Raw genomic sequence first — 13,113 nt, 5'->3', positions numbered from 1 at the left:
AGTTTTCAAATGCGTTTAGAAACGAGCCTCATTGAGATTTGCCGACAGTTTCTTACATAACTTCGTATTAAAGTAAATGTTTTGGTACGTTTTGTCAGCCGGAGGGTAAAAACTCAGCCTCGCTTTCACATTCGCCCGTGAAAAAGTGACTGGACGCGAAAACAAACAAATCTGCAAATCCAAGATGGCGAATCGTTCGTTGTCGAAACGACAAAATAAATGGGCGATAGACTTGATTAGTCGGTAAGATCTCACTTAGAGTACAGATATTTCGTTTCCTTGTTCTATTTTCTAACGTTTGTGTCGCATTTTGTCCTTGTAGACCACGCTATGCGGCCGATAGACAGTTTGTTCAACACAGCGATCTTCCATCTCCACCTGGCTACGCGGATCGTAATCCTCAACCACATGTTCGTATTTATTAAATACTTACAGATGCTGAAAGTTATTTTGTTTGTGGTTTTACGGATTTAAACGATAACCATCGCTGTAGATTTTCTCAAAAGTGTTCTAGATTAAGTTTAAATGCAAATGTTTCCAAATGCCCAAAATTTGACCCTCATATCGCAATATTATTGGCAACATTGTATGTTTGGACTTTCTATTATCTCATCATCATTATCATCATCATCATCATCATCATCATCATCATCATCGGTCCTCATTGCACTATGAGACGCACAAGGCCTTAATTAATTAATACAGCCTCTATTATCTAGGTGTGGTTTTAAAGTTTTTGGAAATCAGTTCTTAAAATATATGGCAGTGCCCCTTTAAATTGTGGTAATTTGTTTTCCTCCATATAGGAATCTCGAGAAGCAAACAGCACTCACCTTGTGGCAAAGGTATTTAAGCTTACATGAAATACTTATTATTAATAGTACTTGAACCGAGTGGAGCAAAAGAATTATCCAGGGAGCAATTGGGCAAGTAATTTTGAAATTGGACAAGTGTGTTAACAGAAGGCCAATTAGAAATTGCTCTCTGAATTGTGCAACATGAGATCCAGATTTTATTACTAATAAATCATATATAGAAATATGAAGTTTGAGAATAAGATCTTCTTTTGAGCAGAAAAGTCAGTAATATTTTTTATCACTTTCACTCAGAGTGAGGAAACAATAAGAAGGAAGCCATTAAAGAGCACTCAATTGATGCACAAATGGCATAGGTGTCTGATCATGGGTATCCAGTTACCAAGAGTTGTATACTGGATGCCTGTATTTGGACATCCACATGATTTCACACCAGTGACCAATTTCCCCTATGAGACTTGCCTACAGGGAATCATGGTAGTTGTATTCCTGAAAACAAATATTCAGTCCAAGATGATGAATACAACTACTGTGATTCCCTGCAAGTACATCTCATAGAGGGAATTATCCATTTCATGACTAATGGGCTTGTGGAGAACCAATCAGAACTGAGAGTTTTGCTATAGATACAGTTATCATTATAATAATATGTGACATTTTAGATTGAAAATACGTAGCATAACCATAACAAAAGAAAATAGAACTTGTCATTGGAAAAAAAAACTGTAAACAGTCTTGATTTTAGTTAAAGGCTCAAAGAATAAGAAACTGACTCAATAATACACAGTAGTAATGAGTATTAAATAACTTCTTGCTGACAAAGCTGTTTGAAACAAGAAGAAAAAATAATGTATATTGTTTCTCAGGAGTTTCATTAAGGACCAGGCCCAAGGCAAATTGACTGGTTGTGAGGATGATTTTGCCTGCCTGGTTTGACTATCAAGAGGAAAGTTTTTCCTATATTAGACATTCAGGTCAAATAATTTTGCCCACCTATGAAAACCAGTTGCCATTCTGCTGAACATGTTAATAAAACCCCTTTGGCTTGTGTTTCAGCAAGGGGTTTTATTAACATTTGCTGTTATGTATGTCATTTTCAGAAATCATGGGATATAGCACTCGGACCTTTCAAGCAGATTCCTATGAATCTGTTTATCATGTACATGGCGGGTAACTCTATCTCTATCTTCCCCATCATGATGGTTGGTATGATGTTCCTAAGGCCAGTCAAGGCTCTTCTGGCTGTCAAATCAAGTAAGAATGTTTCCTATCATTATTATTATTTTCTTCTTTTATGGTTAGGATGCAGGTGATGACATTGCAAGTTGTACAACAGCAACTCCAACTGGTAACTCAGACTATTCATGGGGTTATAACGTAACCCCTAGCAAACACTTGTAACTACAATTATGTCAGCAGTTGTCATATAAATAGGATTATTATTGTTATTATATGAACTGCCTATATTGGTAAGCAACTTTTTTGAGAATAATGGTTGGCTCAGTTGATTCCTGAGATTCTCTCTTTCTGACCCTCCCCACCCCCCTCTCTCTCAACTGCATATTGAGAGAGGGGGGAAACCTGCCATCTTCGGTCATCTAGAGGAGGGCCGGGCAAACCTGTCATCTTCTGTAAACAGATTCTAAGTCCCTTAACCTGACAACTTTGCACAATTTTGATAGAACAGCAAACAGCACCAACTGATTAGTCTTCTTGTTATAGCATCCATTTGAATGGTCGCACACTAGGGTTTCATCCACAGGCTTAAAAATTAGAGCCATGTTTAGACTACGAGTAGTCTCTCTTTCACTGAGTCTGTCATGCGTGACGCAAAAGAAAACCACGAGAAAAAAATGACTGCATGAAATCCTGGCAGTGAGGAGTGCACGAAAGGAGGGAATATGGCCTAAGCCCAAGAGTTTGCCCTTTCACGGCCGAGTGATTTTTTGGTGTAGGATTTCCAATCTTGACGTCCTCTCATTATTGCCTGTTGTCAATAGCCCAGGAGATATCCTGAATAAAATTGCTCTACTCTACTCTTCAAAAAGCCAGGCAAAAACATAAGCCGTGAGGAGTATATCTTCATTCAGTATTCGTTCAGCAAAACTGCAAAAGAAGTTTTAAAAAGAAGACGGCCAATGAGACATCAGATAACGATTTTCACGCACTCCTCACCTCCAGGATTTTGCGCGGCCATTTTTGTCTCGCGGTTTTCTTTCCCGTCACGCACGACAGACTAAGCGAAAGAGGGACTACTCGTAGTCTAAGCCATGTTACACGGTATAGATAGTCATACATCAAGATTTCATCCACAGACCGAATTTTGCTTTCAGCTTTTGTATCTCTGGAAGGGGAGCACGACCATGTCATTCTTCAAAAGTTTTTCTATCTCCTTGGAAATCTCTCCTTGGTTGCACTGGCCCTGTATAAATGCCATTCCATGGGACTATTACCGACTGCTACCTCAGACTGGCTGGCTTTCATGGAACACAAAACAGTAAGTTAATTTTCAACCCTTAAGCATCTATGTATGTGGCAAAATATAGAGGATGAGCTATTGTTACTATGCACAAAAGTGCCTTGAAAGGAATTGTCAATTGAAAAATGATAGGTTACTAAATGTAGAAAATCACCAAATAGGTGATGATGAACCAAAGTGTAACATACAAATGAGAAAGATTGTCGTAGATAACAAGGGCGAAATCTAAAGGCTGACTCTTTCATAGTGCACCATCTCCAATATTTTCATAATAATTTGGTTGAATTCCTTGAAGTCGTTTGGTGTCACTCAATAGATTTGCGTACTTGAAGTTGAGGGACGTGATAGAAACAATTTATTAGTTAAAAATCACCCCCATCAATTTTTGTTTTACTATTGCAATAATGTGCTTATCGGTGTGAAGTTTGCATTTTAATTTTCTATTTTGCAGAGAGTCGAGTATAGTGGAGGTGGATTCATTCTTTAGCATCAAACAAACTGTAATCTAATGCTGCACTTTTCTTTCTGACATTGTACCAAACTATCCGCAAGTAGCCTTCATAGTTGGCTGAGATGATCCATAATGTAGGGCATATTGTACAAAGATCTGCAAGTCCTCCAAGTGTGATGTACTAGAAATTAGATTCGTTCTTCCAAGATGGCACCGGACTACTGGAGACTGGTTATTGTAAACCTCTTGACCTTTTAAGCCATTGGCATGCATGGTTGACAGCCTAAAACGGAATACTGGTACATAGTTTCCTATAATAATCATAAAAACTCTGGTATTTATTTAGGCCTTTAGTGGGCAAGAGAATTGCCACTGAATTTATTGAGTTCTCTATAATAAAATTTTAGTGTAGAATGCAGAAGTCTGGAGAGGAATTTTTCTTGAAAACATACCATTTATGAAAAAGAAAAGCAGCTGCCCAGATTGTAATAATTGTTGGAGTAATTTGTGATAGCTGTACACGCCTGTTATCTGAAGATTAACATTAGCAATTTAAGATTTTACGTCGAGTTTCTTTTTGGAATAAACTAAAGTATCAGTTGACATGTGTGATGTTAGTTGTTGCTGGGGAATCTGAAAGGAAAATAATGTAACATGAATAGGGTTTTCTTTGCTGAGGGAAGGACGAATGATGTAAGATTCTACCAGTTGCAAACAGCTATGATTTCTCAATCAAGGTTTCTTTTCGTTTTGTGTTGTCTGTCGGTAGTGTATAGGCCAAAGCGTTCTTAGTGTGTCGGAAGTATGTGTTTCTAAGTCTGGGTTGAATGCCCGGCAGTCAGATTTAGAAACACATACGATTGATTCTCAGACGGTCCAGGTCGCCCGCGGCAACACGCTGCATAGCTGTTTGGTAGTTTTATTTTGGTACACTTGTTTATAAGGCTCCGTCCGTCTACGTTAATGTCCCTTCGAAACGACTCCAATGCATGGAAAGATTGGCAAACACACTACCGTTCACGCAGCATTTTCTCCGTCCACACTGAAACGTTTTAGAACGCAGAACTGCGCAAACGTCATTTGCGAAGGTGATGTGAATGATGTCAGCGTTTTTGAAATCCTCCGTTTTCGCAGCTAATCCGATAATATTTTGATTAAATTTTGTTTATTTGCTCAAATTTCTTTAATTTCCTTTTTTCTCTTATTCCCTCTTTTATTAAACTAGATAATACTCTTTGGTAAGTAGCAATAGTAGCTCGCCCAGAATAGCTTTGCTAGCTGCGAGCTACTAAAGCTTGTAAACCTATTATATAAAATTATATCAACAAAAGTTACTGCTTCTGTTACTGTTAAGTAGGGTTCCGTTTTCAAATGTCTTCGCTCTGGATGGGCATTTCAAATTTATGTGTTTTCAGTTCGATGAAAACAATTAACGTTTTCGATTGAAGTGTGGAGAGTACGCGTTGCGCATTACAAAGTGTTTTCAAACTTAAAATTCCCACCTTACTATTGTGTAGAACATTTTTCCCTAGTTGGTCGCGTATAATCTATGCATACGATGTTTCGATCAATTTACCACCCTTTTTAGACACCGTTATTTGCATTTTTAGCCTCCATCCTTAAATCGTCGCAATTAAGGTGAATAGTATGAAAGAGTAGAACTAATAGTCCCGAAATCAGTCTAACGTTGTGAAAACAAGAACAGTTGTTAGCACGCTTTTGCACTTTATTGAGACTCACCGTAGGAATAAAGATAGAATTAGAATGACATCGAACTAACTATCGGGTACACCAAACTTGACTTAACCAAGAAAAAAAAAAGCTGAAAAAAACAGTCGTTTTTCCGTCATCTTTCCTAAAGGTTGAGTTAAGTCACGTGAACACAAGCAATGCCAGTGATTGGTTTGATACGCTTGATAAACAAAATAGCGAATGGACCAATGATGAAAGACCTTGCCGATCTGCGTATTATCTAAAAAGTTGAAGTATTTTAACTGATCTTGAAGAATTGAGTCACAATTTCGTGACTGTTGTCAGCCCTGATCCAATCGGCAGGATGTCTACCAGTACACGAGGATCTTTGGCGATCGTCTTGTTCAACGCATGCATATGGACGGCAATCCTTTTGTATATTGACTGAAGATGGTATTTGTACAACTCAATCGAATCTCTCTGATAGTCGAGAGCTTCCACCTCAGCCCATGTTCGGCCGTCTCTGTTAATCTTCGGGTCACACACATTGCCCTCCCACAATGTCTGACGATCAAAACAAAAGGTTATAATATAAAACTAGTGAATGTTTACACATGCAACGCAAGAAACAATGCCAAACGCCAAGTGTGAACACAAGCACAAGCACAAACAACATGCCTTATACTCTAATCACCCTGAAACGATTATAAAATATTTTGTAACTAATCTTAATAAACACAAACACAGCATCAGGAGCGGGCATCTCGTTTATTGATGCAGGATACAGCGAGCGTTACATCATCATAAAGAAAATACAGCAGTGAATAAACAGAAGAATTAAAAAGCAAAGTTGAAAGAGATGCCTTCGAGTGGCTCTTGCATAACTTACAAATTCTTAAATAGCCTACTAGCCCCTTAGGGATTCACGCCTAAAATACTTCTACAGTTAACACGAACCATACATAGTGAACATACTCCAGTGTAATTAGCGAAACGTTACAAAATATATATACTGAAAACGTGATTTAATAGGCGATTTGCATGATGGCGTCATTTGACTACAAGTACCGGAATCCTTCCCTTTTGCTTTTGGGAACAAGGCTAATATGAGGTTTTTTAAACTCCCTGCAGTAGCCTTAATTAGTTGCAAGCTAGCTCCAGTCCAATACCGAGATACGAAAATGGCCCGTTGCATCTTACCCACTTCAAGCACCTTTTTTGCTCCAATCGCTTTGGCCAGTCGAGTGGCAAAGCTTGTTTGGTCTGCCTCTGTTGCCTTTAGTGAGAATTCCTTCAGTTTTTCACAAATAATTTACGAACCAACGTATAATTCACTCAACGCTCAAATGTTGGGTCTGTATTAATTGTATGAGGGTAAGAGGGTTCAATAAGTGAGGGGGGGGGGGGGGGGAGGGGACAGTAAAGGAAATTTTTACCATACCAGTCCCGGCACAAATTCACATGCAGCATTCGCGAATTTTGGGTGAAATATTAATGGTGCTAGCACTCAAAAAGGATCGAATACTAAGCACTTAATGACTGGCTCCAAGAGAAACAGTGAGGTTTGTTTCCCCGAGTCCCTCAATGTTCCTCTCGGCTTGGCCTCCGGGAACATTGAAGTCGAGGGAAAAAAATTCACTGTTCCCCGCGGAGCCAATCATTTAGTGCTTTGCTATACCTCTCAACTCAAAAGTAGAAAAAAAACTGCGAAGAAATCGTTTCCTCTTCGCCGGCTGGCTCAAAAATTTGGCGCGGTTTCCAGGAGCACGACATGATCACGTGCGAGTCGAAAGTTCATGTTGTTGTTTCCCTTGGAAGTTAGTGAGTTTTGACACGTGACACGTTTTCCTCCAATTGGAAAACGTATTTGGGTTGGGAGGTATAACAAAACAATTTGATGATCAACCTATAGTAAAAATTAAACTTGCTCAGTAGGTCCAGCTCTGAAAGAGGAAACTGTCCCCAGCCTACTCCGTCTGCCCGCATCTCTTTGTCGACTGTCCGTCGCCAGGTCTCTCTCGGTCTTCCTCTTCCTCAAGGGGAATGGGAATGGTAGATAGCTCCATCCTGAGGACATGCCCGATAAAGCGCCACCTTCTCTTCTTCACCCCAGAGCTGATGTTGTTAGTTAAAGTTGTCCGGGGTAATTAATCGTTCGAAATGATGTTCGGCCAGAAGATGTTCACGATTCGGCGTAAGCAGTGATTCTGAAACGTGTCGAGTTTGTGACAGATATAGATGGCATTTGTCAAATTCCATGATTCACACCCATAAAATAGCGTAATGAGAACGTAACTTTTGTAGAAGCAAAGTTTTTAAGCTGATCTTCTTGTTTTTCCAGATGTTCTTAATGGAGACAAAAACTCACCCTTTCTTGAAGGTGCGTCTCAGCGGTGGTTCACTCTCATGTGCTTGGTTTTCTTCGTGCTGGCTTTGAGTCCAAGAATAGCAGCTGTGGATGCTATTCCCACGGTCATGGCCAGCATGTCTGTGTGGCGGTGGGCTAAGAGGTAGATGTCATCTGCATAATCAAGGTCGCTGAGCATGCTTGAGAGATTCCATGGAATGCCTCTTTGATCTTTTGCTCCATCTGTCATGATCCAGTCGATCCCGAGAGAGAATAGGAATAGAGAATATAGGGAGAGTATGCATGCCTGCTTCACGCCTGTTTGGATGGGGAAAGGCTGTGTCAACTTGTTTCTGCAGATGATCTGCGCTTGGCAGTCGAGGTAGAGCATCCTGACAATATTCACCATCTGTCTTGGTATTCCGTAGTGTCATACTGTCAAACGCTTTTTCAAAGTCTATGAAGTTGGCGTAGAATGTGCTGTTTCATTCCCTTGCCTCTTCCAAGATCTGCCTGAGCGTTAAGAAGTGATCCCTGCAAGATCTCCCTTTTGCTGAAGCCACTTGCTCTTTACGGATTTTCTTCTCCAGGGTGGTAGTCATTCATTCCTGTATGATTCGTTACTGAACACTTCCCCATCCTCGCCTTCTCTGGCCATCCTTTGAAGTCTATGAAGATGTAGCTTGTGAGACTCAAGAGTGTTATACCCCTCCAGTTCTTGCAATCAGATAGGTCCCCCTGTTTTTCGCCAGCTTCATCATCAGGCATAATCTCTGAAATCCAGATTTCGTGGAAAATCTTCAAAACTGGACATTTTTTTGTAGATGCTGCGGGCCAAAGTAGACGGCATCGGCCGTGGGTGTAAGAGATTCTTCTGCTTTTAATAGTTCAGCGCCGATGCCGTCTACTCTGGCCCGCGGCATCTACAAAAAAATGTCCACATATTTCTCCGTTTGACCTCTTTCCACCTCTACATCGCCGTCTCTTTTCATTCAGGCTGGTTTTTGCGTTATGCCTACTTGCATTATGCCTCTTTGCGTTCTGCCTACTTGCGTTATGCCTCTTTGATTTCTGCCTACTTACGTATGCCTCTTTACGTTATGCCTACATGTTTTAGGCCTCTTTGCGTTATGCCTATCTCCTTTACGACTATTCGCAGAATCAGCTTGTTGCCATTCAGCTTCAGACTAATGCATTCATGGCTGCGATGATTTTATTTCAATAGACCCTTTGCATAAATGGCACCTTAATTTCTATATCCCTAGCCTCGTACTCATGTTTTCAGACAAAGGATTTTCAACCCCACCCCATTCTCCCTTAGCCACTTTACTCTCACCCAGTTCCTTCTCGGCCCTTCCAGCCAGAGCCTGTTCACAGGCTAAAATAAATCATGCTGAGGAATACATGAATGAATGAGTAATTTATTTATTTATTTCACTCCATCCAGGGTACAGTGTAGAATGTTATTATTTCAGAAAAGACTTACACTTTTAACAATAGTGTTTAAGACTAGCCTCCAGTCCAAAACAGATGCTCTTTGGTCTTATCATGAAAGAATAGATGATGAGAGCAAAGAAAGTCGGTGTAGGACGCTAGCTAAATAACATTATCTGAGTTCTAAATGAAAGTCTAAAACTTTTAATTTGGTTTCACAGGAGAGACCACTGATAGACTCATTTGTGCCCACATGTACTAAGATGACTTCTGCAGAACATTCGAGCAGTAATGGCAATGACTAAAAAAAAAATAAAACTTATGGCATGGTAATATTTTGAATACAGAAGAACTTATGGAGACTTTAGCTCTCAAGCTGACCCCGCGAGAGAAAATTGAACTTGAAGTTATCCATATTTCAATTAAAAGAGACGTTTCGTGCCAGTTAAAAACACAATAACACACACTTTAAGCATTCTTGCAAGGTTTGACATTACCTTTCTTGAGAATGCTTGAGAATTAAATTGCAGGGTCACTTGGAGAAATGTACTTCAGTGAATTGTTTTAAACAGTATTCCAAAAGTTACCATGCTATGAGCAGATTTTTAGTAAATAATTTTTGCACTTATTGCTCGAACTTTGAGTGGAATCCATCTTAAACAGACATATCTTAAGAGATACCGTCCCTTGCTTTCACTCTTACCAACATTTCTATACATACAGCAGAACTACAAGCAAAATGAAGATAAATAAATGAATCTATGTTTTAAGGCTGAACACTAGAGACAAGAACTGTTCATAGTTAATTGTGATCCATCCATTCCTGTTCGTGTCAAAGCCCTGAAATGCACTTGTTAACATCTAAGAAGGAATGGAAGAAAAAAGAAAGTTAGTATGATTATTTCTCAAACTCATTAATAATTCATCAAGCTTAAACAAAGGAAATCATGATCGTGACAGTGTTTAGGTATCTGATCTTAATTAGCATAGATTTTAACGATTTTATTTCTCCATTTTCTGCTTAATTTTAGTCTCAATTGAGAAGATATATCAAAAACTCAAGACAGTGTTTGACCCATTTCCAAACACCTCAAAGTTGGTCAAAAATACTCCGCTGCACATCGTATTTTCAACTCTCTTCTCGGTGTTTGGAAATGTGGTCAAACATGGTGATTCCTGTTTGATATATTACATCAAGATGTGCAGTAGGTTAGTTCAAGGGTTGGTATATTTGTGGACCCTGTGTCCTGTGGAGGTGATTTTCTGCGATCAAATCAGTGGACCTATGGGAGGTATAATCACGATAGTCATCTGCATCTAAGCCTCAATACAGTATGCCACAACAAACATGATCGACATGGGTATCAAACATTGAATGACTTGTCATCATTCATTCAAAGTTTGGCAGAACTGAAAAGAAAATAAAAGTCCATCACAACTAGTATTGTCTCATCAAGTTGTGAAAAGTTTTCTGTAGGAATGGAGGAAACTTTAAACTAGGAGACAAAGGAAATCCATTTTTTGGAAGCTTCCTCTGTACTTATCTATAGGAAACACTTTTGACAACTTGATGAAATGAGACCAACTGTGTTGCACTTTGCATGCAAATCATGCAATTTTATGCCCAGATAAAAAGTTTTTCCCTGACATGTTCAAATTTAGATGCAAACAACAGTATATAGGTGCTGTATATGCTTTAATTTTGTACTTGATCTTTAAGAACTTCCCAAAGTAGATTCTAGGTTCTTACATGTGGGTTTTTACTGTATTATTCATTGGTAAAACTGACCTGTATTACCACACAGCACTGTATGAAATCATCAAAATTGACTACTCCCCGTCCACTCCTATCAAACTTTTTGATCAAAATCTCATAAAATCTGTCTGACAATCTGTAACCTGCAGAGGAAAAAGATACAAATTTTGTACTGGTCTTGGTTTTATAAGTGACTGGGCATGACAAAATACAAAAATTAAATATTTAATGTGTAAACTAATTTACATATAATATATAGAAAAGTAGCTGATACCTCAGTCTATGCATTTACTTACCAAAACTAGTCAAAGCTGCAAAAAGGAGAGAAGAGATGCTTAGAAGAAAAAATCAGCAAAAATTTCAATGTTTACAATATTACTATATGGCAAGGTACTCTTGATGTAATTCTAAGAAATCTGATTGGTTCTTTCTTGGTCAGTATTTTGCCAAACAGACTGTTTCTTTGAAAACTGTCATAACCTGAGTTAATACATGCACTTGCAATCCTGTGTAATCCCTTGGTACCAATATAACTCGGTACGATTGCAATCAAACTCTACCTTACAGGCAAGTCTCACTTATTTTTCAGTTTCATTTCTCTCATTCTGTTTACCCCAATTTCAATGAGAAAGAGAGTGTGTGTGACTAATAGCGAAGCACGCAAGTGAAATTATGACTCAGACAAACTCAGACAAACAAAACGAAAATTTGGCGTTCATTTTCCTCCTATTTCTCTCAGAACAATGTCATGTTTATGTTTTCCGACTCTTGTGAGGGTTCCAGTAATTTGCATTCTATTTCTAGACTTGGCGTGCTTCGTTATTAAATGAATGTGCATCCAAAACTATTATATTACTTTATGCAAAATGACAGTAGGTGTTTTTGAATTTTAAAATCAAGTACTCTTTACAATGGAAAGGTTAAAACAACTCCCTCTCCCTCCCTTGGAATAAACATATCATGTGATTGATACCTGTCTTAAGCTCGTTCTTGTCTATATGTCCAGAATTATCTTTGTCATAAGTTCTGAAGGTATTTTGCCAGTCTGTAATGTATTTCCACAGAGCTGCAAACTCATGAAAATTGATGGTCCCATTGTTGTCGCGATCAAACATTCCTGAAAAGTAACAAATTATTAAATACAGTCAGACAATCTCATTACAATATTTGTGTTAAAATTTTAACATTATACGGTGGATATTTTTTTCATATCAGAAATAAGAAGGGGGATTTTTTTATGGTATGTTATTGGGTCATTATTTCGCACCTAACCATCACATTTTAACCCCAGTACTCTCACTGGGATCAACAAAACACAGAATATGGAAATGGTAGGGAAAGAATATTAAAAAATAAAACTGAAAACGTACTGCATAGCTTGCAAAACAGAACAAAAGATCTATACAGTCTAACAATTAAACTGTGATTAAGTGACATGGTGGGTTAACAAAGATCAGTGTCTGCGAAACGACATCTGCACATATAAATGCAGGTGACAACGGCGCTTACGTCCTAGAAAATACCGGAAAATAACAAGATAACAGAATGGCAGTCAAGTCGGACAAGTTCCAGTACAGACCGATCATTTGTCGAACAGTCTCGGGGTTAAAAGGCGTCCATGTCCCTGTTGAGGGAAGAAAAAGGGTCATTAATGATCTAGACGAGTAAAGATTAAGTCACTACAGCAACAGCAATAAAGATTCATAAGTTCAAAAGTCAAGGTGAAGCAGTGAGTACCGTTTGACAGCGCTTGTTGGAGTTCGTCTGTAGAAATTGCACCGCTTCTGTCTTTGTCCACCCTGTGAATCACACAGAAATTTGTCAAAATATACTTCAGATACTGTTCTACCCAAATCCATCAGCTATATTTTGTTCCTGTGACTACCTTTGGAAAACGTTCCACAAGAAATTTTGATCGTGTTGAGGCGCAGGTTGACCGTAGTACGCCATGGTTTGAAATAACGAAATAGCGCGGTGGCACAGCTATTTGCAAAAAGAGATAGCCTCGGGAGGGGTAGGTCAGAAAGACTAAAATAAACTCCTCGAGAATCATTTTCATCATTTTCAAAATGAAAATAAATTTTTAAGATATGGATAATATCAAATCCATTCGATTTTTCCTTTTGCTTAACTTTTATT

General features: G+C 38.7%; 3 protein-coding genes across 3 annotated transcripts; 1 reads left to right on the top strand and 2 right to left on the bottom strand.

Moving 5' to 3' along the window:
- Window positions 1-93: 93 nt before the first annotated feature.
- LOC110062270 (ER membrane protein complex subunit 4-like) lies at window positions 94-4,348 on the top strand. Its single transcript, XM_020769150.2, has 6 exons — window positions 94-243; window positions 323-410; window positions 807-845; window positions 1,916-2,069; window positions 3,149-3,312; window positions 3,746-4,348. Exons 1-6 carry the CDS (start codon window positions 185-187, stop codon window positions 3,779-3,781), a joined length of 540 nt encoding a protein of 179 aa, XP_020624809.2. The 5' UTR covers window positions 94-184; the 3' UTR covers window positions 3,782-4,348.
- A 1,410-nt stretch (window positions 4,349-5,758) lies between these two features.
- LOC149106242 (uncharacterized) lies at window positions 5,759-8,034 on the bottom strand. Its single transcript, XM_089298388.1, has 3 exons — window positions 7,840-8,034; window positions 6,642-6,749; window positions 5,759-6,034 (listed from the first exon to the last, which is right to left on the bottom strand). Exons 1-3 carry the CDS (start codon window positions 8,032-8,034, stop codon window positions 5,759-5,761), a joined length of 579 nt encoding a protein of 192 aa, XP_089154514.1.
- A 1,151-nt stretch (window positions 8,035-9,185) lies between these two features.
- On the bottom strand, window positions 9,186-12,966 carry LOC110062823 (programmed cell death protein 6-like). Its single transcript, XM_089297817.1, has 7 exons — window positions 12,860-12,966; window positions 12,712-12,773; window positions 12,554-12,598; window positions 11,948-12,091; window positions 11,271-11,285; window positions 11,008-11,117; window positions 9,186-10,079 (listed from the first exon to the last, which is right to left on the bottom strand). Exons 1-7 carry the CDS (start codon window positions 12,922-12,924, stop codon window positions 9,978-9,980), a joined length of 543 nt encoding a protein of 180 aa, XP_089153943.1. The 5' UTR covers window positions 12,925-12,966; the 3' UTR covers window positions 9,186-9,977.
- Window positions 12,967-13,113: the final 147 nt, after the last annotated feature.

This window comes from Orbicella faveolata, unplaced genomic scaffold (genome assembly GCF_042242905.1).
Source record: "Orbicella faveolata isolate gen_17 unplaced genomic scaffold, um_ofav_v1 contig_3, whole genome shotgun sequence".
Lineage (NCBI taxonomy): Eukaryota > Metazoa > Cnidaria > Anthozoa > Scleractinia > Merulinidae > Orbicella > Orbicella faveolata.
The sequence above is the reverse complement of the archived record's forward strand: the minus strand, read 5'-3'. Positions and strand labels throughout refer to the sequence as shown.